Here is a 23,800-nt window from a genome sequence, read left to right on the forward strand (position 1 = left end):
TTTGTATCTCGCTGTAGGTTAGGTCACAGAAATTAGAAGGTATATGTTTTATGTTGAATGTTTTACTGAATGGATGGCATCATGAAAGAGCATGTAGCCAGAAAGATCTGAGCCCATATCCCAGATATTCAATACTGTGACCTCTGTGGCCTTAGACAAGTTTCTCGACCCATCCAAGTGTCAGTTTCTTCATCTGTAAACTGCAGAAGTGACTGTCATGAATTTCCTGAGTTCAATCAAGAGATATTACAGGATGATTTAAACTTGAAGTAAGAATAATATTTTCCGAGCAACCTCCAATAAGTGTTTCCTAATACATCAAAATACGTTTTTGCACCCTAAACCATATGGTAGACAGTAAAGATATAAGGCATGCCATTTAATAGTATGCTGCTTCCATTAGCAGTTGTAAAGCATGTAAAATTGTGAGCAGAATCATAGTCTGAGCTAAACGTTAGTCAGTAGGACTCTGTCACATTTCTTTTCTCACAATAGATTTTATTTTATTTTTTCCAATAAGTTATTTGATGTGATTTCCATTTTATTGTCGGTAAGATGAAGTTGCTTATCATTTTTAACTGCATATCTGTTTATAAAGTAAGAAAAAAATCAAGAAATAAGTTATTTTTCATAAGGCTCATTACACATAAAATTCATTTAGTGGAGGAGTGTATAATATGGTCTTAAACTGCACTAAAATACAATGGGCTGCTTGCTGTCTCCCTTTTTTAAAGCCCAGTTGCTGCTGCATTGTGTGGTTCCATGGCACATAATCATTTCTTTTTAAATGGACATATGTCTCAGAACACTTTACCTCTTAATGGAAATCCTGGTGGGAAGAGTTTTGCACTCATATTCTGTCACCAACTTCCATAAACTAAAGGATGCCTGTACTTAAGTTTTACCTCTCAGGCTTGGCAAATTTTCCTCAGTTGCCTTAATCTGAATGTTCTTTTGGTAGCCATTTTTCAGTTTTGCTTTGAAAAACCAACTCAGCCAAACAAAAGAATTCAGATGAGAAATGTCTTTGGCACATATAACAATATGAGATGTGAATTAAATGGGAGGGGAAAAATACTCTCCATTGCTGATTTGAGCATGGATGATAATGGAGTTGTGATTTAGTCCATGAAAATGTGTTAGAGGAAGTGAACTGACCTTTAGCTTCTCTTACTGCTGAGACAAAATTAGAACATAAATAAAAATTAATTTCTTTTACCATTTTGTGAAACTTTATAATTCATTGGTTTTGCATTTATGTGTATAATGTTTATCTAGCTCGCTAAATTATATGCGTTATTTCTAAAGCTTCAATGGATTCCTATACTTAAATGGAAACTCAAAGAGATACTTAGTGAATATACCTTTTTTTTTCCTGTAGAGGTTTTTAATCCTAATGTACTGGTTCTTTAAAAATTATTTAGCATCCTGTCAGTTCCCTTTGATACAATTCCTTATACTTGTCTAGCAATTTGGTTACACCCATTCAGGCAGTGATAAGAATAAGCATATTTGAGTGATTATAGAGCTGACTGATAATCTTCCAATTGCTTAGCTTCATTCTTTGTAATTCAAATTAAGGCCAATATTTCTAAGCAATAAATATATAAATCCATAAATTTAAGCACTTTGTGTATATCTATCTATTTATGCTTGTACATATGCCAGTGCAAAAATCTGTCTGGGAAGATGTGTACAGTGTATGAATGGCAATTTCTACTTCACTTACCTCATTACACTGAGATCAGTAAGAAGCACTATGCCCACATTGCAACAGAAGTGACTTAGATTCAATTCATTGAGAGTTTTCTGCGAGTAAAATAGTTTTAAGCAATTAAATGTGTTACTAACAGATATGTATGCTTTCTTGTGTTGAAAAGCTTTAAAGAATATATTTGAAGACTAAATAACGATTTGTAAAGATTCAATGAATGCCTTTCTAGAGTGAAGAGAGTCAAATAGATGACCCTTGATGGTTCTTAGAAGATTTGATATAAAAACTATGATCCAGCAAAATAACCACCAACACTTACATAACTCATTTCAAATTGAAAACACTTTGCAATACATAATCTTATTTCATGTTTGTAGCAATTCTCTAAAGAGTTGGTATTATTATTTGCTTTGAGAGAGGTTTAATGACTTAGCTATACATTACTTGAAAAAGCCTATATTAAATGTCTTTTGTATTATTAGTTTTCTAGGGCTACCATAAAAAAATGCTATAAACTGGGAGGCTTAAACAACATAAATTTACTTTCTCAGCATTCTGGAGGCCAGAAGTCCAAGATCAAGTCCAAGATGTTAGCAGGGTTGGTTTCTTCTGAGACCTCTCCCCTTGGATTGCAGATGACTACCTTCTTCTTGTGTCCTCACATGGTTTCTTTGCTATGTGTATACATCCCTGGTATCTCTCTGCGTCCAAATCTCCTCTTCTTACAGGGACTCCAGTCGGACTGAATTAGAGCCCATACTAATAACCTCATTTTAACTTAATGCCCTCTTTAAAAGTCTTATAGCCAAATATGTCTCATTCTGAGGCAGTGAGGGGGGAATAGGCTTCAACGTGAAATTTGGGGGACACAATTTGGCCCAAATATCTTTATTCTGTTCATATTTGGCACATGTAGGCATTCCATAAGTATTAGTTGTTTAAATAAATTCACAATTGATGAATGAATGAACTGTTGGCTATCATTAACTATAAGCTAAATATTAGCTGAATCAGAAACCTGCTTCAGTGAATGATCAAAATCATCTATAATCATTATTTGGATAAAAAGTATACTTTTAATGACATCCTTAAAATAGTTTTTTTAAGTAGGTTCACCATGTTCCTAAAAGAGCGTTTAATTACAGTCATCTGCCCTTATCCATGATTTTGCTTCCTGAGGTTTCAGTTACCAGCAGTCAACTGTGGTCTGAAAATATTAAATGGAAAATTCCAGAAATAAACAACTTATACGTTTTAATGCATGCTACTCTGAGTAGTGTGATAAAATCTCATTCTATCTCCCTCCATCCCACCCTGAACATAAATTTGCCCTTTGTGTAACATATCGACACTGTCTACACTACCTGCCCAGTAGTCACTTAGCAGCTGTCTAGGTTCTCAGATCAACTGTCATGGTTATGTCAGTGCTTGTGTTCAAGTCACCCTTGCTTTACTTAATCATGGCCCCAAAGGGAAAGAATAGTGATTCTGGCAGTTCAAATATGCCAAAGAGAAGCCGCAAAGTACTTTCTTTAAATGAAAAGGTGAAAGTTCTCAACTTAATAAGGAAAGAAAAAAAATATGCTGAGGTTGCTAAAATTTATGGTAAGAATAAATCTCTGTCTGTGAAATTGTGAAATTCATGCGTAGTATATATAGGGTTCAGTACTATCCTAGGTTTCAGGCATCCACTAGGGATCTTAGAATTTATCCTCTGTGGCTAAGTGGGGACTACTCTATTGGTTTTTTATGACTCATTTATAAGTGAAAAAAACTATAGTATAAAATGCATCATATTAATATATTTCAGAATTTCAATAAATTTAATAATGTTAAATAGTCTAGAATATGGGAGTCTTTATTTGAATTTGTGTTATAGGATGTCCTATTAAAATTAATAAATTATAAATTTCCATCTATGGCATTGCAAGCCTAAAATACTGCTTCAGTGGATGCTATATTTGTATACCTTATGGCACTAGAGTGAAGATGCTATATCTACTTGGAAATCTCTATTCATCTTATTTCATTAATGAAGATGATGCTACAGTTTAAGTCTGTCCCTTCTGTGCTACAATAGAGTTGATGGGCTGCAATAGATATCACACATTTTGACCTTTTATATCTACATCATCAAATCAGGCAGATGGTGTAGTTTATAGCTAAGGGGTAAGAAATTTTTCTGTTTGAAACTATTTTTTTAACAATGAATCTATTAACCAATATGTTGCATGCCGTTTTACCTAATGTGTACTGACAGGATCACTAGGAAATTCACTAAAATACCTTCAAATATGTTTCAGAAAAAAAAATCCCATGAACTTATTTGTAATAATTAAATAGATGATATTATTGAATTCATTGGTTTACGTTGGCACATTTCCTGTGGGTATCTTGCATCATTATTTCAGTGCTACAGCTTTTGCCACAAACTAACGTAATTCAAAAGGAATTGAGTAGAGAGTGAAACTCTAAAAAATAAGAAAGTCAGTTATATCATGCTGAAAGCAATACCATTTTTTATTGACATTTCTGAAGAAAAACTGAAAACTCACTTATAACTGAGTACATTATCATTTTGGTGCTGTAGTAAAATATTTACTACCTACTGCTTACCCACACACAGGATTTCCTTTCTGAAGTGATGATAGATTAAACAATTTTTAAAAATGTCTCCAAGCCGTGTAGAAATAGGTAGGTTTTTTCATGATGCTAGTTGGATTTGCATTGTTTGAGTCGCATATTAATGTCTTCTAGGTGGATTGATTGAAACGTAGCATCAAATAAAGTAGAAATTATGATGAGGCTTATCTTAGATACCGAATATATTTTTTGAAAATATGAGTTGCAAAATTTTTTTCACTCTAATTCTATACAAAATAAAGCATGTCTATATTTTAGGATACTTCCAACTTTAAAAAATCCCATATCTGTGAGAAAATAACTTATTTATATGAGAAAGTCATAAAAGTTGAAATTTTAGGCTCTGAAGTACATCATAATTGAAGTAAATGACACATTTTCTTGTTTTAAAACATTCCCTTTGCAAAGAAATTATCACAACATATATTTCCCATCCAAAAATCATTGGTAATTATTTTTTGTTACCTATTAAAATAGTGTATGCATTTAGATATAAGCCACATGCCATTATTACTCAGAGAATATAATTTTCTCACTAGTTTAGAGATGGAGAATTTCAATACTTTTGTACTAATAATCCACATTATTTTTATCTACATATGGATATAATTTAAGTTACTAAGAATTTTCTTCTGCAATCCAGACATTAGGTAATTTTAATTATGCAGAATTGCTTCAATTAAGCATCTTTTGAGGCATTATGTTTATTAGTTAGAATTTTATTCTTTGAGGTGTATTTTCAGACCTAAGAAGGATACACATTTTACATTTTCTCATTGCAAAATCCTCTCTAATTCTATATTTATGTCTTTACTATCTTATATTTTCTGGGGAAACATTTTAAATAGTGGTATAATAACCACTTCAGATTGCTTGTAAGTATTTTTGCTTTTCAATGAAAGGTGAATGAGTGGGTGAAATAATCTAAAGACAAATGAAAGGCACAGTGCTTACCTAATTGTGAGCACTTGTGGGAAGGGTGTCCCTTACAACTTCTAGTATACATAAGAGACTCAAATTAAATGCTTTGGCAAATCATTCATGCCATTTTTAATAAAATTCAGTTAACAATTAATTGTTCGCTGATGTTGTGGTGGATTGTCTCTTCTTCAGGTATTGGGAGATCGATGGGCAAACATCTGTAGGTGGACAGAAGACCGCTGGGTTCTCTTGCAAGACATCCTTCTCAAATGGCAACGTTTTACTGAAGAACAGGTGAGTCACATGCATGAAATTGTAGCAGTGAAAGACATGGAGAGATCGTAAATAGGACAAGAAAAAAATTGTTCACTTTTAATAATTTTTTCTTCTTTGGAATTATTTGATTTCTTTCAGTGCCTTTTTAGTTCATGGCTTTCAGAAAAAGAAGATGCAGTGAACAAGATTCCCACAACTGGCTTTAGGGATCAAGATGAAATGTTATCAAGTCTTCAAAAACTGGCTGTATGTACTTTTTAGCTTTCAATATTTTTTTAAATATCCAGTAGTGTATGTTATTTGGTCTTTTATGTGCTATCAAATCTGAAACCAATGTTCATTATTTTTGCTTAGATCTTAGATCATAGATTATTCAAAGAAGATGTCATATTGTTACTTTTCTTAATTAAAATGGAGAAAACTATAGGTAGATTTTCAGCTTTGATTTTTTTTTTTTTTTTTTTTTTTTGAGACAGAGTCTCACTCTGTTGCCCAGGCTAGAGTGAGTGCCGTGGCGTTAGCCTAGCTCACAGCAACCTCAAACTCCTGAGCTCAAGCGATCCTCCTGTCTCAGCCTCCCGAGTATCTGGGACTACAGGCATGCGCCACCATGCCCGGCTAATTTTTTCTATATATATATTTTTAGCTGTCCATATAATTTCTTTCTATTTTTAGTAGAGATGGGGTCTCGCTCTTGCTCAGGCTGGTCTCGAACTCCTGAGCTCAAACGATCCGCCCACCTCGGCCTCCCAGAGTGCTAGGATTACAGGCGTGAGCCACCGCGCCCGGCCTAGCTTTGATTTTTTAAACAAAATTGTACTCCTGAAAAAAATACAGCATATTGGAAGAAGACTTCAATTAAAATCAAAAAGTAACACTAAGAAGTATTTGTGAGCTTTCCATAAAGTTCTTAGCAGCATAGTTCTAAATTAATAGACCAAAATTGACTCTCAGAGTAATATATGAGAGGTACAAGTGATCATTATCCTCACATACAAGGGATTTAACCTTAATTTGGCAAACAAGAACAAAAACCATTAAAGCAAACAAAATGGCATTAATTATAAGTGCTTCATGTGTTCTGAGAAATGAAATTTCTTTGGCAGTAAAAGGACTTCAGGGAAGGCTTCATTCAGACATTGGTTTTAGTTGATTATTACAAGATTTAAAAAATAACTTCAAAGTTTATCTTAATCAGTTTTATTATTTTCCAGTACAGGAGAGGCCAATCTAATATTAGGAGCCTAATTTTTCAATGACAGATTTCATAATTAGGATTCATTTAAATATTTAATGGATCAATTCTATTAAATGTTAATTTGATATTAACTATTAAATATTATGAGTCTATTGTAAATAATGTTTCATAATTTTACCTAGTTGGATCTATTTATATCTGTATTGATCTTATGTATTATATTTCATAATAGTTAAATCATTTCTTCAAAGCTAAAATAAATTTTCCCAGCTATTTTAAGTATGTACCATTTTACCAAATATTTATTTGTATCGTACAATTTTTGCTCCATAGTAACTAACTCTCATTGGTCTTTTAATTTAAAATAGATTCACTTATGTATGACTTATTATTACAAGCTAGCTTGTTATTGATAAGAAATCATTGCTCAAAGAACATATGCTTTCTCAAGTGATATCGCTACTAAAAACAGAGTTCAAAAAGTAATCTATGGTGTTTCAAAACATTGGTGCAAAAATATTGACTATATTTGTAATTTTGCTCTACGGCTTATAGGAAGCCATTGAGAGTTTCATAACAATCATTTTGCATTTTTGTAATATTCTTTGGTAGTAATACTTTTGATACTAAGAGGACTAATTAGAAGACCTGAACTAAGTAGTGTTAGGGATGAATATGAGGAGACAGACATGAGAAATATTCATATTGAATGAATAATAATTATGGTAAGAAACAGAAGTTTGGAATGGTTCCCAAAATTTTCAGTTGGGTGACTGGATTGCTAGAAGGGTTAGTATGCCTGGTAGGAGAGTAGAAAAGGAATTGCTGGAATTAAAAGACTGACAATTATTTCAGATTTGGGTTATGTTGAGTCTAAAATGTCTCTGAGACACCCAAGTGAAAAAGGTCATTTCATTAGCTGGATATACATATTAGAGTCTAGCAAAGGGTTCAGGACTGGTTATCAATTCAGAAGCAATCAAGATGTTTCAAAGGGATTGTGTACAGTGACACAATAAATAAAAGGGACAGAAACCAGGGAAATATTTATAATCAAAGAGTGGATCGAGGACAAGAAGTTTACAAAAAGAAATTAAGCAGATTTGATTCAGGTTTACAAGGAGAAGGAAGACAGTAGTATCACAAAAGTAGGAGAATAAATATTTCAAAAAGGCAAAGAGTGGTATACATTGTCACATGCCGTGGAGAGGAAAGGATAAATTCAGGACAGATGTTATCATACCCAGAGGAAATGATGCATGGACTACACACCCTTAAAGCAAAAAATTCCTCACAAACATTGTTCTTCTCAGTCAAAATTTGAACCCTTTCAATAAATAAGCTGGTAACCACTGACTATTAAAATGTAGTCATGCTCTCTGATTAAGAGCCACATTATATTGCTGGTTAAACGCAGAAACATATACTTCCAATAGTCAATAATAATGGGAATTATCAATCATATTGTGTTGGTTCAAACAGTCATAAGCCTGCCCAGATTTAAGAAAAAAGAATTAGAGTTCATCTCTTTATGGAGAAGCACCAAGGTCAAATTATAGAAGATCGTTCTGAGACAGGAGAATTTCTTATAGTCATCTTTGGAAAAATACCATGTATCAAAGATTACAAAGTTATTTTGCATGATAATAAACTCCAAATTTTAATACCTAGTGCATGTTACTATGTATATCCTTGATTGGATTTACCAGTCAAGAAAGTTGTTCTGGCTGGGCACAGCAGCTCACACCTATAATCCTAGCACTCAGCAAGGCTGAGGTGGGAGGATCACTTGAGGTCAGGAGTTTGAGACCAGCCTGAACAAGAGTGACACCCTGTCTCTACTAAAAATAGAAGAATTAGCCGGGTGTGATGGTGTGCTTATAGTCCTAGTTGCTCTGGGGAGGCTGAGGCAGAAGGATCTCTTGAGCCCAGGAGTTTGAGGTTGCTGTGAGCTAGGCTGATGCCACAGCACTCTAGCCTGGATGACACAGTGAGACTGTCTCAAAAAAAAAAAAAAGAAAGAAAGTTGTTCTTAGGAAGCTACAGATTGACAAAATCCAAATATGTTAAAGCTAGCTAGCTGAGATCTTATATGTCATCTAGTGTATCCCCAATCCAATTACATGTCTAAAGTTCATTAGGATAAGGTCCTCAAGTTATTTCAGAAGAGAAAATTCAGAAAAAGGAAAAAACATGGCCTATATAATGTATCATATAACAACAGTAGCAAACTTAAAATGAGCACGAAGACATCAAGACTCAGGTCCAGGCTTTTCAAGCTATTTCAAAATTCTTCATACCATGGATCCTCTGGAAAAGAGTAATTTCAATTGAGAACTGTCATTTCTAACAATCATGTGCCACTGTGTTGACATTTTTGTGAGAAAAAGACATTGCTAGCCTCAGGGCTATGAAAATGCTCTTTTAGCAAAGTCTCAATAATTTCCCAATATGATTAAAATTTGTATTATGTCACCTTACTTGTGAACAAAGTGAAAATATGTTTTGTATAAGTCTTATCATTTGATAGTTTAAGCCAATTAACAAAACCTGACAGCTGGTCTCGAATTTGAGGTAAAATTCCCCTGCTGACTCAGGCAGTGAATAAGAATTTAATGTTCATTAAAATATGTCACAATCTGAGACCCAAAACAGGTACCATCTGTCACCAGTTCCTACTATATACCTAGGTATAGACACACTGTGCTAAAACTCTTTTGTTTACAATCAGTGTAATTTGTTTTGAAATATTATCACTAATAACCCATAGGATTATCTCCTACTTTTCCTTGGAGTGGGAGGTAGGGAGTCAGTCTAGTATTTCATTTCCTCTAGATCTGTGGGATCCATATCCACAGCATGCAGGTCTATGATTTTTATTATCAAAACTGATTTTCTATTTGGCATAAAAGATAAAGATTAAAAGAGAGAAGAAACAATGGCTTTTATGAGGTGACTCCTAAGGGTTATAGAATCATGTCAGTTATCATAAGAAGGCCCAATTCTAGAAGAAATCTGTTTCTGGGGAAGTGTATTGCTGCTGTAAGGACTGTTGGTATTTTCCAGGGAAGGACATCTCTGGGGAAGAATGGTGATCCAAGAGAGTATAGTGTGTAAGGGCTATGGGAGTGCTGTGGAATTGAAGACACTCTCAAATGATTGTGGGATCAAATGACGTGGATGGAGTTCTGCAAGTCCCTGTTGACAGTTCTGTTTTGCCATGACCTGCTACTTTGACCTCAACTCCTGTGATGACCCTCAAAGAATTCATTCAAATAGAATCCATGGTTCTCAAAGTGTAGTCCCCAGACCACCAGCATCAGCATCACCTGGAAATTTGTAAGAAATGCAAATTCATAGGCCCTCCCCAGACCTACTTACTCAAAAACTCTAGAGGTAGAGCTCAGTAATCATTATTTTAACAAGCCTTTCAGGTGATTCCGATATTTCTTCAAGTTGAGAACCTCTGTAATGACTCAATCTACCTAAGTACAACAATTGGTAATAAGAATTAATCGCAGTACGTCTTAGATATAGATAAGTAACCACAGATAATACAGGTACAGAATTCAGTTTTGTTAGCATAATAGAATTTGCCTTGACATTATTCTCTGATGAATACTCCTGATGAGAATAGGGTAAAGGTTTCCTGGGCCTTTTATAAGTATACATTATTTTCTCACTTTGAATCACCTTATAACCTTGACCAGATAAAACCTGTGTACTCTGTCTTCTTGAACAATGAATCTGTCTCTTCCCCATATCTACTATTGACCCATTCTGATTTACTGACCGTGGCCTTTATTCCTGGAGGTAGGTCCAGGTTCCTTGCTTCTATGAAAATAAAATATTTCTTATTTTAATATCCCAGCTGAACTTTGCCTTGCTTAAGTTTTATAGAGCTTCCTTTTGCCTCCTAAATTTTCTAGAACTCTGTAGGTCTCTAATACTCATGGCCCAAAATCAATTTTTGATATGCAGAAAGACATATTTTATATGATAATTAATAACAATTAAATCATAGTTATTTAATATGCACATATAAGATCCAAGTATAAAAGAATTGACATCCAAGGATAGACAGGACAAAGTAATTCATTACTATGATCCAAGGTATCTGGCACCACTTAAATTTCATTCTTCTCTCTGCTAATTATCCTGGGAGAGTCCTTTGTGAACTGGGAGATTATGGGAAGGAAGAAATTGAGGACAACTAATCTTCCATCACCATTTTTGAAAAAATCTCATATCTAGAATATATTAGGTAAAATATTTGGTTAGTTCAGTGTTTTTGTCATATAGGTTTGTGTAAAATATATTGATTCAATAATTACACGATTTCATTATAACACTTTTTTATTTTACCTTGAGTATACTTTTCCTAATTATATTTTTCAATGGTGACTTTCACTTTCATTTTTGTAATACTCACCAAATGTTTTTTCATTTGGTTTAATATTAACACAGAAGGCTTAATTACATTTGTTTAGGTAACTTGAGGTTACTTAGAGATATCTATTGCAATCCTCTTTAAACATAATTTTCATACTCCTGTTCTGAAATGTTCCCAAATCATTGCATATTTAGCTTAAATAATGAGTACATCCTTCAGCCTTACACATGGGGCTATTTAAAATAGTTCTTACGCTCTGAGAAAGCCAAAAAGTATTGTGCTTATATCTTTTTATTTTAAAATATGTCTTTGTTTATATTATGCTTCTTCCCATAAAGAACATGTGGTAGCTTTTGACAAAATACATGCATGCCAAAAGATAATAAAGAAGAAAGGAAAATGAGACTCTGTAAAGTAACTGGAGTAATATATGCTGACATTCAAATTTGGCTCTCGGCTCAGGGCAGGTAGCATAAACTGTTGTTTTACTACAAGTGCAAGTATGCACTTAAATTTAATGGAAAGTTAACGTGAATTAAACAAAATGAATATACAAAACCTATACATTGTTTAACTCCCACACTGAGAGTTTTATGTTGATATGCATTCAACTTCTAATATCTTAATTTATGTTTTGATCTATTACATTCTTTCAAACTGAGAAAAATAATAAAATAATTATTGAGGAAAATTAGAAATGAACTTTAAACCTTACTTTCTTTCCTCCTAAAAATGGCATGAACTGCAATATAAAATACAGCAAACTGAGCAGATTCTGAGTAAAGGACAAACTAGTTGAAGGAGACACCAGAGCATTCTGCAGTTCGGAGCTATCAATGCTGGTGGCATGCCAAAATGAGCTACATAAACAATCCTTTGCAGGGGGGTATATTGACTGCTCTGTGTCAATGATACTTCAGTTCATGAGCAATTGGTGCATCTGTTTCATGACAATTTCTTTGCCATATGTAATGTTTGTTGTATTTGCATTCTTTTTGGAAAGACAGGTATCACAATTTAGTTTATATTCATTGTATTTGCTACTGTCAAAAAGATGGTTATAAAGTGACTATAAAATGATTTTCTCCTCTTTCTTTTCTTTTTCTTCTCCTTTTATGTTTACAAGTTAAGTCAGGGACTAGCATTTGCTACCTGGGAATTGGATTTCCCATGTACAGGGTGACATTAATGGATAAATTAGAATAATCTACCCTGAACTACTGATTTCACATAAGTCACTTTTTTTATTCATTCCAAATAAACCAAAGCGAATGTAAACCCTCTATAGTACGTGAGAACTTTGGAAATATAAATGGTATAGAGGTTACTCCACAAAACACATAAGTATTTAGAAAATATGCAGAGATTCTGAAGGATTTGCATGATACTCAATGACTTAGTTCTTTTAATTAATGGACTCTAAAATTAGCCTTAGAAAATAATTACTCAAGTAGTCAAATGTTAATTGAATAACTGATGCTACAAAACTTTTAAGGCCAGAAAACCATATAACAAATACTTTATCTTCAAATGATGAACAGAATGTTAAAATTGTTGAAATAAATAATATTGCAATTTTATCCAAATAATCATAACATTTCAGAATGGCAAGGCCCCTTAGCCATTCTCATCTTCTCAACCCACTAGCTTCTTGTCTGTCTTCCTGGCACTTGATTGTCAGTTTTTATTTGAATTCTATCAGTAGTTAAGGAGAAATTCATTATCATCCAAGAGCCAGGCATTCTAGTTGCAAATGTTAAAAAGTAGCTTCCATGTGTTGATCCCTGTTTTGCCTTTTGAAGCAAAACTACCTTTTCATGTGGCAGTCCTTCAAATATTTTAAAGAAGTTCTTAAGTGCTTCTACCAGGTCTTTATTTCACATCTGATTTTATTTTCTCTTAAGGCTTCTTGGGAAGAATATTTAGATGATAATTTTCTACCTATATTTTTATAGACTCTTGATCTTTTTCAGGCATGATCACAAGGATCACAATCTTTTCTTATCCATACCAATGAGAAAATACATGAAAAAGCAGATTGAACTATAGTATTTTATAAAATGTAACTTAGACCTATTCTGTAATCTTCCTTGTTTTAATAGGTTTTGAAAGCAGAACTGGAAAGGAAAAAGCAAAGCATCGACAAACTCCGTTCACTCAACCAAGATCTTCTTTCAACACTGAAAAATAAGTCAGTGACCCAAAAGATGGAAGCTTGGCTGGAAAACTTTGCCCAGAGTTGGGATAATTTATCCCAAAAGCTTGAAAAGAGTTCAGCACAGGTTAGTGATGTCAATTTTTATACTATCGATTATCCCAGAGATTTTTGAAACCTGCCATAAGAAAGCAATACTATAACCCTACAAAAGATGTCACAGGATTAGTTTTTGCCCAGTATTCAGGTGAATAAAAACATGGCTCTCTTGCCTGTCTTATTATTGGAGAGTTGGGGAGATGTAGGGGAATGAGTACTAATTGACTGAAATAGTGACCTTCCAGTCTAATAGGAACAGCGAGCTGCATAACTTTGAGCAGGTAGACAAAACGCTGGGGAAACGGTATCATCACAATCTAACATCAAATCATAGGTTCTTAGAACCATGAGGGCCATTAGTCAACCCCATTTTACTCTGGATAAAAATGAAGCTTAGGGAAGAAAAGTAAATTGTCCAAGGAAAGCTAGTGGTAGGAACAGGACTAGGGCCCAGGTACTTTGATTTCTCTGAAGGCTGCTTTTTATTAAATGATAATCTGATCATTGGACTTTCCTCCATAGACTGTTGATTTCATAAAATCATGAATATGGCTTAGGTACACTAACACGTATGGGTTGTAGATTAGGAAAACTTCTCAGTTACATTTGTAGTGCAATAATGTAGTTTTATTTTAAGAATTTTTAAATTTTTAGTAATTTAAAGAAAATGGGGTATTTTAAATGTAGAAATTTTATTTTCTGTTATAGTTGGATGGTAGAATAATGGATAGTCATTCAAGATATTAACATTATGTACAATAATATTTAACTTTTTCAGCTATAGAGTTTTGTATTATAGGGGCTAAATTTTACTAATTGATCACAGTTCATAGATTAATGAACCATGCATAAATCTCTATCAAAGCAATGACCACATTCAATAGATTATAGTCTCTGCATAAGACAACTGCAGGAATGTGTTTTCTTGAGAACTCATGTCTGTTAAGTACTATTTAGGAAATATTTGTTGAAGAAATGAAGTTTGAAGTATTGCTTCTAGAAATAAATTTTAGGAAAATATGATCAATCAGCCAACATGTATGATTTTCAATCACAATTCAATCTGCCATTTAAGCTTAAATTCATATTCAAAATTTAAATTGAAGGAACATGAGTATAAATTGCAATCATTTCTCATACAAGCATTAAGTAATAAAAACTTCATTTGTCTTCCATTAAACATATTTTTTAGCAGTAAATTGATCTAACAGTGATTCTACTACTAGATCATGCTTTCTCTTACTACACGTGATCAGCCTATGGCTACTTTGCCATATATTGGTATTTATGTAATAAATATATTAGGCATTAGTAAATTTGATATTTTTTAACCCAACAATGATATTATTCCAACATGTACCCATTGGTTCCATAGATTATTTCTGCCATAAAATGATCAGTTATCATGTTAAGAAGGATTGGCATTTTTTGATAAAGTTGTTTTTGAAATTCGTCCCTTTTAAGAGATATATTTATAGAGGTGTAACTGTTAACCATAGGTCATGTTCTGGTTCATTTTCATTATATAAAGTAGTTATAAAACTTGAGTCTGCATAATAATCACCTGGTGAGCTAATTGAAATGGATATTCCTAGACCCTTTGATCAGAAAATCTCATTCAATAGGTCAGGGAAAGGACCCAGGAATCTGCATCTAAAACTCTAAGCTTTTAATAAAGTCTGCAGACCATATTTTTAAAAACACTGAATTAGAAAATAATATATGTGCTAATCTTTATATTCTGGATTTTTACAATGCTAGCTGAAATGTGAAAATGGACACCTACCTAGGAATGCAGTATTTAAATAAGTTCATTCCTTTGGAATGGGACTACTTTTTGAAGGGACTATTTTTGGATGAGGTTAACACATCTCATCAAAATGTTACTGATTTGATTATTTCAGTTGATGAAAAAGCATTAGAAGCCTTATTTTTAATGGGCTACATGTTATGAGAACACCACCTAAGCAATTTACTTATCTTCTTCTTTTCCAACTTTTAAAACTCCGTAATAAAACAGCACTAACTTGGATTTGTACATTCTTTACAAAATGATGTCCAACATATGTTACAGTATGTATTTTTTCTACTTTCTCACAGTGATGTGGTAAAGATAAAATAAAGCCATAGACTTGAAAGCATTTTGAAGGGGGAAAAAATGTGCTCTTGATATGTAAGCCATATTGTTTAGTGAGTCTGGAGGGCTTTTTGTGGTTCACTATTACTTCTTTTTATTTTTATTTTCAAACAGTTATACACTCTTATTCCAGACAATGGGCAAATAAATGGACTTAACATTAGGCAAGTTGTTTCCCAGATCACTAAGCCTGAACCTTTCTTAAGCTCCTGTCTCAATTTTTCCCTCATTGGCTTTCTCAAAAATATGCCATCATAGGATGAATCCAAGTAAGTCTTTGCTAGGGGTTTTTGAGCTCCTAGGAAGAGAGAAATGAAGCCATCCAGAGAAAGAGGAATTAAAAGGAGATAAAGAGAGAGAACAAAGAAATAGTATTATATAAGTAGAAAAGCAATTGATTTTTTTGTCCATGTTAAATTGAGCTTGATCAAAATTATGTAAGAAGAATTTCAAGAATGTAGACAGTAAGATTGTAACTTTGAAGAACAAAGCTCACTTGTATGCATATTTTCCAGCATATTTGTGGGGGAAAAAATCAGTCTCATTAATGATTATTCACACAATATACTCAATTGTTTTAAAGATTCTTTTAAATGATTGGTATAAAAATGAGCAAAGTTCTCATAACAGCTAAAACCCATTATTGGGAGACAGGCTATAGGAATTGTCACTGAGATGACAAGGCATTTGATTGTGCTCATATAAAGAACATTGTGTGCCTGCGAGTTTGATTGCTATTCAGGTCAAAGCTTTGAGGGATTTTGACCTTATGAAGCAGTTGCATGGCAAGAGATCAAAACATGAAAAAAAATCAGCTGTGAGGGCTGCTCTCTTGCATTTCAAAGTCAGGTTTGGCTTGAATAATACCTGGACACAAGCTGAGGATGTTTAAGTTGATGAGAAGGCAGTCTGAGAAAATAGAAATACTGTTTCCAAATGTTAGAAAGAAAATAACTCTTGCTATGTGTATGCTTACAATGAGAAAAGAGGACAAAGGAAATATACCCCAGAATGACTTCTTTAAAAACTCAAATGATCCTATGTCTCCCTGTAATTTTTTATAAATATACTTGTTGAGATTTACATGCTTTTTTCTAAATGCTGTGACCCTAATGGATATATTTTCTATCTGGATTATAATTATGAAATATGGTCACAAATTTATTATCATTAATGCTTTAAAATTGAATATAATTTAAGTGATTGGAAACATTATTTTCCCCACTTAACTAAAATCATATGCAATGTGGAAAGGGTGTATTATTCATATGCTTTATAATTTTATGATAATTTATATCAAATGGTGCGTATCAGGTACTTAGATATAAGCATATGTCTGTTCAGGTAAGTCCAAAGGTTTTGTAGTTTTATGATTTTTTTAGCAGAGTAAATTATCTTCTTTGTCAGGAATAAGAAAAATTTTATGACTTATAAAGGTTCAAAACTCTCATTCCCATTTTGTGAATATTTTTCTATATTACCAATGACCATATCCTTTTTTTTTTTTTTTTTTTTGAGACAGAGTCTCACTCTGTCACCCTGGGTAGAGTGCAGTGGCATCATTGTAACTCCTGGGCTCAAGCAATCCTCCTGCCTCAGCCTCCTACTCAGCTACTCAGCTGGGACAATAGGCGTACACCACCATACCTGGCTATTTTTTTCTATTTTTAGTAGAGACGGGGACTTGCTCTTGGTCTGGAACTGGTCTGGAACTCCAGAGCTCAAGCAATCCTCCTGCTTTGGCTTCCCAGAGTGCTAGGATTTCAGGCGTGAGCCACGTCACTCAGCCGAGCATGGATATCGTAAAGATAAAATTAATACACTCAAAATTGTCCTTTCCTTAAACATGACAGTTCATGTTCATGCTCTGTACATGTGTGCCTACAGTCTAGGATGTTCAAAGAGAGAAAGTGATCATTATGCAAGTGTATATCTATTCTATACCATTTATGTCCTGGCAAGAGATTTAAAACTCTTTCCAGACACACAAGTAATATAAGACATTGCTGGAAATGATAAGCCAGTGTTTTTCATACCTGAAATGCAAATACAAAGATGCCAAAGGATTAAGATGAAAATTTCTTTATTTGCCTTTCTTTTCTGAGCCATTCTCATTCTTTAGTAATCCTATTTTTTACTCTTCATAAAGTACTTTGTATCCACATTCTGGCTGTATCCATTCTCAAAGCATTATTTTGTAGACCTCTTGATACTTGAGATGTAGTTAAAGGTGGTTTGCCTTCCTTCTTTCTTGCCAGTGATTTTAATTAAAAATACTCTAAGGCCTTTTAGTTGACAACCCTTTTCATTGGTTCCTGAAAGTGCTCCAATACTAAAAAGCCTGGTGCCAATAAAAAAAAAAAAAGTAAATGGCTTTATAAAAACTAGAATTAAAATAAAATTCTCTCACTTAATTTAGGTTTCCATCTTATTTAAGTTCATGGATTAACCACCTTGAATTTAAGAGCAATTTTGGTTAATTTCTCAGGTTAAAGGTTTTATGAGAAAATTTTGAAGTTACAACAAAAATAACTTTGGAAATGAACTGTATCAATTTGCTACCTCCAACTAAAATAGGTATTTGAGAATGGGCCCTGTATTATCAATACAATAGATTTTATGTTGTAAATTCATTGTCTCCAGCAACATAAAATGCTGTAGGCACTGACAATTTTTATAGATTGAGACTGAGTTAACTCTTGGAATCTTTTATTTCTTATTTATAAAATGATAAATGTAGGCCAGGCCAATTTCTATAGTGTCTTTCTAGTCCTAAATTTCTGATATGTTTTTCTTTATTTTGAAATTTTAAATAAAACTGTAGTTAGTGAAGAGATTTCAACTTTCTCCACTTTATCAGATGGGGAGGCAGCTGAAAGATGTTGATGAAAATAAAATTCTCTTTCTATTCAAAGGAGACTGACTCCTGAAAACATTGCATTTCACTCATTAGTAGGGCATTGAAATACTGTAAAGATAAAATACTCAGCATCTATATGATACATATATTATCTGCTGACAGTAAATAAAAGTTCTTTTCCGAAATGTATACTTGATAATATCCATCCCCAGTTATAATATGTGCTTCATTATTTCAGTGTTAGATGGTGTGTAGAGGAAGGTCAGGTGAATCAGAACAAATAAGTTTCATTGCTTTGGAAATTTTGCAGGTTCAGTTAATTTACACAGTTGCTCAAATTCTATATTTAATATGAATTCAGAAGCTAACACGTATCTCTTCATTTTGATACAACTTGTTCTAAAGATAATTTGAAATAAGAAATAAAATACATAAAAGTAAAGACAGTTTTATTGAATAAACCTTCTTAATTACCATACAATATTTTATTTCAAAGTAGAAAGTGACTTTTTTATGATTTCTTCTGAGTGTTTGACTATGATTGTGCTCATGATTCCAATATTAGTAGCTACCTATCAAGAAGATTATTACCATATTATTGGTATCAAAACAGGACAATAATTAACGTTAAAATTTAGTTACCAAGCTACTCTCATGAACTTCAGCACTCATTGTATGCTACGCTTAGCTATGTTAAGTCCTCTGCACTCTTTAAGATTAAAGCATTTTATAACATTGCGATTAATAACCCAGCTTCCTTTGTGATCACCTGGTCTTTTACCCCAGGATTTTCCCAAAGCTCAGCATATAAATCTTTTCTATTTCTTAGAGATATAAATCTTTACACCACCATATTTTTGTTCCTTGTGCTACTATGTCTACGGAGATTATTTTAAGGCTGGCTATGAATTATCAGCTAAAGCTATTGCTATGATTATGCAGTATATTTTCAGCTATAGAAGTTCAATTCCTTCATGCCCATTGAAATCAATGATCACTCTAAGGGATGATGTATATACAAAGAACATAATGAAAAACTTTGATCTGCAGTTGTCAACCTGATTTATATATATAAATCACACATATATACGTATATATTTAAATTTTTAATCAAGTATATTTTACTTGATTGATTTTGCACATACTTTATTATAATTTATCAAGAACCCAAAACATTTCACATTGAATTAACCTTCCTATATAAAGGTTGTGATATATACCATTCGTGTATATTTTTAATCTTCTGACTTTATGTGTATGTGTATGCATACACACACACACACAATTACACCACTTAAAATCAACATTCAGAAATCTGAACAAGTGTAGGAACAAGTGAGCATAACTACTAAGAATTGGACGGAGAAATAAGACTTGGATTCATATCTCTGTTCTGCTACTTAAAATTGTATCTGCCTGAACAAGTTACCTCTCATCTATAAAATGAAAATAATATTAGCACTTACCCTTTAGGCCAGTATGAGGCAATAGCAGCTCCCACTCATTAAACCTTTAGCATATAGCAGGGAGTATATTAAGTTTTGTAAATAAGATAATGAATTCAAAACATTTAATACCTGGAATAAGCAAAGTATTCCATAATTGGTAGCTATTATTATATATATTTATATTTTAACAATAAAATTAAGATAAATTATATAACTAATTTTTCATAGCTTGAATATTTTTTAGTAAGTTTCTTTTAATGTTCAGATATTAGAATATCTCAAAAGGCTAGACATATAAATCTCTTACGGAATATCACAAAGAAATTACAAAGACAATAATATATAAATTAAATTAAATGGATAAGTAATTAAATTAAATGGAAAATTTAAATTTTCAATTAAAAAAACATCAACCAAAAATAAAAGAAAAATAACAGCATCAACAAGGTGAATTTAAAATGTAAGAATAGGTGAATAGGTGGTAAATGCAACTACAATCACATGCCATATAATGACTTTTTGGTCAAAAAAACCCACATATATGATGGTGGTCCCATGAGATTATATACAGTATTTTTACTGTACTTTTTGTATGTTTGGATGGATATATTTGGATACACAAATATTTACTATTGTGCCTATAGCATTCAGTACAGTAACATGCTGTACAAGTTTATAGCCTAGGAGCAATATGCTATACAATATAGCCTAGATGTGTAGTAGGCTATACCATCTAGGTTTGTGTAAGTACATTCTGTGCTTTTTGCACAACAACAAAATTGCCTAAGGATGCATTTCTCAAAGCATTTCCCAGTCTTCAAGTGAAGCATGAACTTGTAGTTGTACTTAAGTACCTGGAGGCAGTGGTGAAAAAGAAATCTTTCCATTTATTGTATGTTCTTTTATGTTCTTTAAATTTGCTTAGATTACATATATTTCCTTTTCAAATGTGTATTTTTAAACAAATGGTAAGAAAGCACTTCATTGCTTGAGAGTAGTTTGGTTTTTACAGGCCTAACAAAATAATACAATCTTACTGCAAGAAGATACACACCCTAGATTAATTAGGAGCCTGGGCAAATGCTCTTCCAATTTTTCCCACAATGGGAAAATATAAATTTTGGAAATTAACATATTTTATCTTATGAGTAAGAAGGTTGACTATATAAAAGTTGTTAGAATTTCCCTGAGCATTTAGACAAGATAGTGTTTACTACTAATATTTATCAATAGAAAATATTGATTATGTTCAGACATTATATCATTTAATTCCTGAAACCAGGTCTGTCTACCTAATTTGTGGGCCTGGTGCAAACTGAAAATGAAAGGCTTCTTTTTCAAAACCTACTAAGAATTTCAAGACAGCAAAGCTTGAAAGCAAGCACGAGAGCCTTCTTAGGGGCGCTGGGCAACTGCATAAATTACAAACCCATGAAGCTGGCCTTGCTTGCAACACCCCTGTGAGAACTGTGTTATTCCTACTTTACATATGAAGAAAAACAATCTAAGATTTGAGATAGTAACAAACCAGCCCCAAATATTGCAGTATGTGAACTACAGACCTGGTGTTTAAAAATTATAGAGCCTGGTTCTAAGGCCTCCACTTAAGAAGAACCAGCTTTTAAACCTAAAGACAAATAATTCTAAGCTAACTCTTTTCCGTTTTTACTAGGTCAATTAACTGAATATAAAAATATATATATTTTTATTTTCATGAGGACATTTGGAAGTCATTTAAAATACACTCATTATCAAAATGGAGAAAGGTGACTAGATAAGAGTGTAGTTAGGTAGATTCAAAGTTTGTTGAATACCCCTTGAACTATATTATAGTTTTGACTCTGCCCTATTCAACATGTTAATGAAGACATTAAGTCTTTCTTATCAGGTTTGCAGTTGTTTTCATTCTAATTCATTTGGATAACAGGATTATAATTCCAAAGATTTTGATACATAGATACGAATAACAGATTTAAAACAACAATTTGGGGTACGGTGGCTCAGCCTATAATCCTAGAACTTTGGGAGGCTGAGGTGGGAGGATTGCTTGAGACTAGGAGTTCTAGACCAGCCTGAGAAAGAGCTAGATCCTGTCTCTACAAAAAATAGAAATATTAGCCATGATGGCGGGCGCCTGTAGTCCCAGTTACTCAGGAGGCTGAGGCAGGAGGATCACTTGAACCCAGGAGTTTGAGTTTGCAGTGAGCTATGATGATGCCACTGCACTCTAGCCTGCTAGCCTGGGTGACAGAGTAAGACCCTGTCTCAAAAAAAAAAATTTGACAAAAAAGTGTTTTGAATTTTTTCTCTACTTACAAAAGCAACATTTTATGAAAAATAATTTATAGTACAAATTTGCAAGCTAAAAAGAATATAGAAATATATAGTGTACAGTATTATCTGTACTTTCTCTGTTAAAAAATAACTAGTAATGTTTATAACTTGCATTATTTATTCAGTAATATAATGCAAACACTTTCCAATGACATTAAAAATGTTTGAAATATGTACAATACGCTATCACATTCATGTACCATAATTTATTTAAACTATCATCTACTGACATTAGTTAGGTTGTTTCCAATATTTACTATTATAAATGATCCTATAAACAGGGATAAATGTTATATCCAGCTTTTAGCATCAAATCAAATTTAAATATTAAGGTGCTGGCCAAGAGAAATCTGTTTTTATAACATTTCAAAAGAAACTTCCTTGATTACTATATGTCTATCACATGCAATTATTTTGTATTTTTCATGTGGCACTCACCTTATTTCACAGTTATTTGTGTGATTGTCCCTAAAGACAGAGCTTCCATTTTACTGATTTCTGAATGTCCTGTAGTGATTACATATTCAATAAATGTTGGAATTTTATTGAAACATTGTGATTCAGCTGCTGAATAACTTATACAATTTTATATTGCTTTCATTGAATATGGTGTCCAAAGGCAGGAAACCTTGGTTTTAAAGCACCAATCAAATTAGATCTACTTCTAGCAACTAACTGACATTATAGAGCTTGGGAATGAGATTTATCAGGGTCATGATTATCATCACACTTCAAATGTTTAAAACTGTCAGGTAGAAACAATACTCAACTTTCTCTGTGTCCAAGGTTCAAAACAAACTTTAACTTAAGGAAATTGTAATAAGGCAGACTTTCACTAGGTGTTAAGATCTTTGCCAATGGGAAAGCTTGCTGCCTTACTAAGAAAGGAGTTATCTGCTTCTGGGAGTAGTGAATCCTATAAGCAGGTTATACTAAATGGCCTCCATAATCCCTCTCCTGTCTATAGTTTTTAATGATTCTAATACATAATTGTTTACAGTCAATAACTAAAAGCCATGGGGAAATAGAGTACATGACTGATTTTTTTTATTCTATTATGTGGAGTAGGTTTTGAGAGTAATTATTAATTTGTTATATATAATGAATTCCACCCTGTATTTACAGGGTGAATGCCCAGTTATTTTACTTCTCTATCTCAAAGGAAATGAATAGTATTTTCAATTACAGTGCAGTAGTGATTATAGTATAGAACAATTATAGTTCCATGTCTTACTACTGTTTTATTAAAAATGATTTTCTTTTCTCTCTTATGAGGTTTACCATATTTTTAAATACAATTTCATAGTATATCATATTGTCATTTCCCTTTACTCTACCCTCCATGGGCATATCTACCCAATTTTATAATAGGTATCAATAAGAAAATATTATTAACATTACAGAAATAATTTCACAGCCAAATATTCAGTAGTACAAATGTTCTGAAAGATTAAATATAACTGTAAAAAAATTATCTTTGCATTTTCAGAATCTCTGCATTATGGTGTCTGCACATTTAAAATTAGATATTTTCCCAATCTGAAATATATTCTAGCCATAATTATATGCAAAAAAATTCTCATGATTAAAAAAATACTCCAATGGGAAAAAAATAAATACTC

The 23,800-nt window shown here is 32.7% G+C and overlaps 1 protein-coding gene across 1 annotated transcript in view; it reads left to right on the top strand.

The window, feature by feature from the left end:
* The window catches only part of DMD (dystrophin), a 1,602,346-nt gene that overhangs the window by 210,459 nt on the left and 1,368,087 nt on the right, over window positions 1-23,800 (top strand). The window contains exons 9-11 of the mRNA XM_069463910.1: window positions 5,471-5,572; window positions 5,693-5,800; window positions 13,248-13,427. Of these exons, the coding sequence (XP_069320011.1) occupies window positions 5,471-5,572; window positions 5,693-5,800; window positions 13,248-13,427 (390 nt within the window). The remainder of the gene's footprint in view (window positions 1-5,470; window positions 5,573-5,692; window positions 5,801-13,247; window positions 13,428-23,800) is intronic.

Source organism: Eulemur rufifrons, chromosome 30 (genome assembly GCF_041146395.1).
Source record: "Eulemur rufifrons isolate Redbay chromosome 30, OSU_ERuf_1, whole genome shotgun sequence".
NCBI lineage: Eukaryota > Metazoa > Chordata > Mammalia > Primates > Lemuridae > Eulemur > Eulemur rufifrons.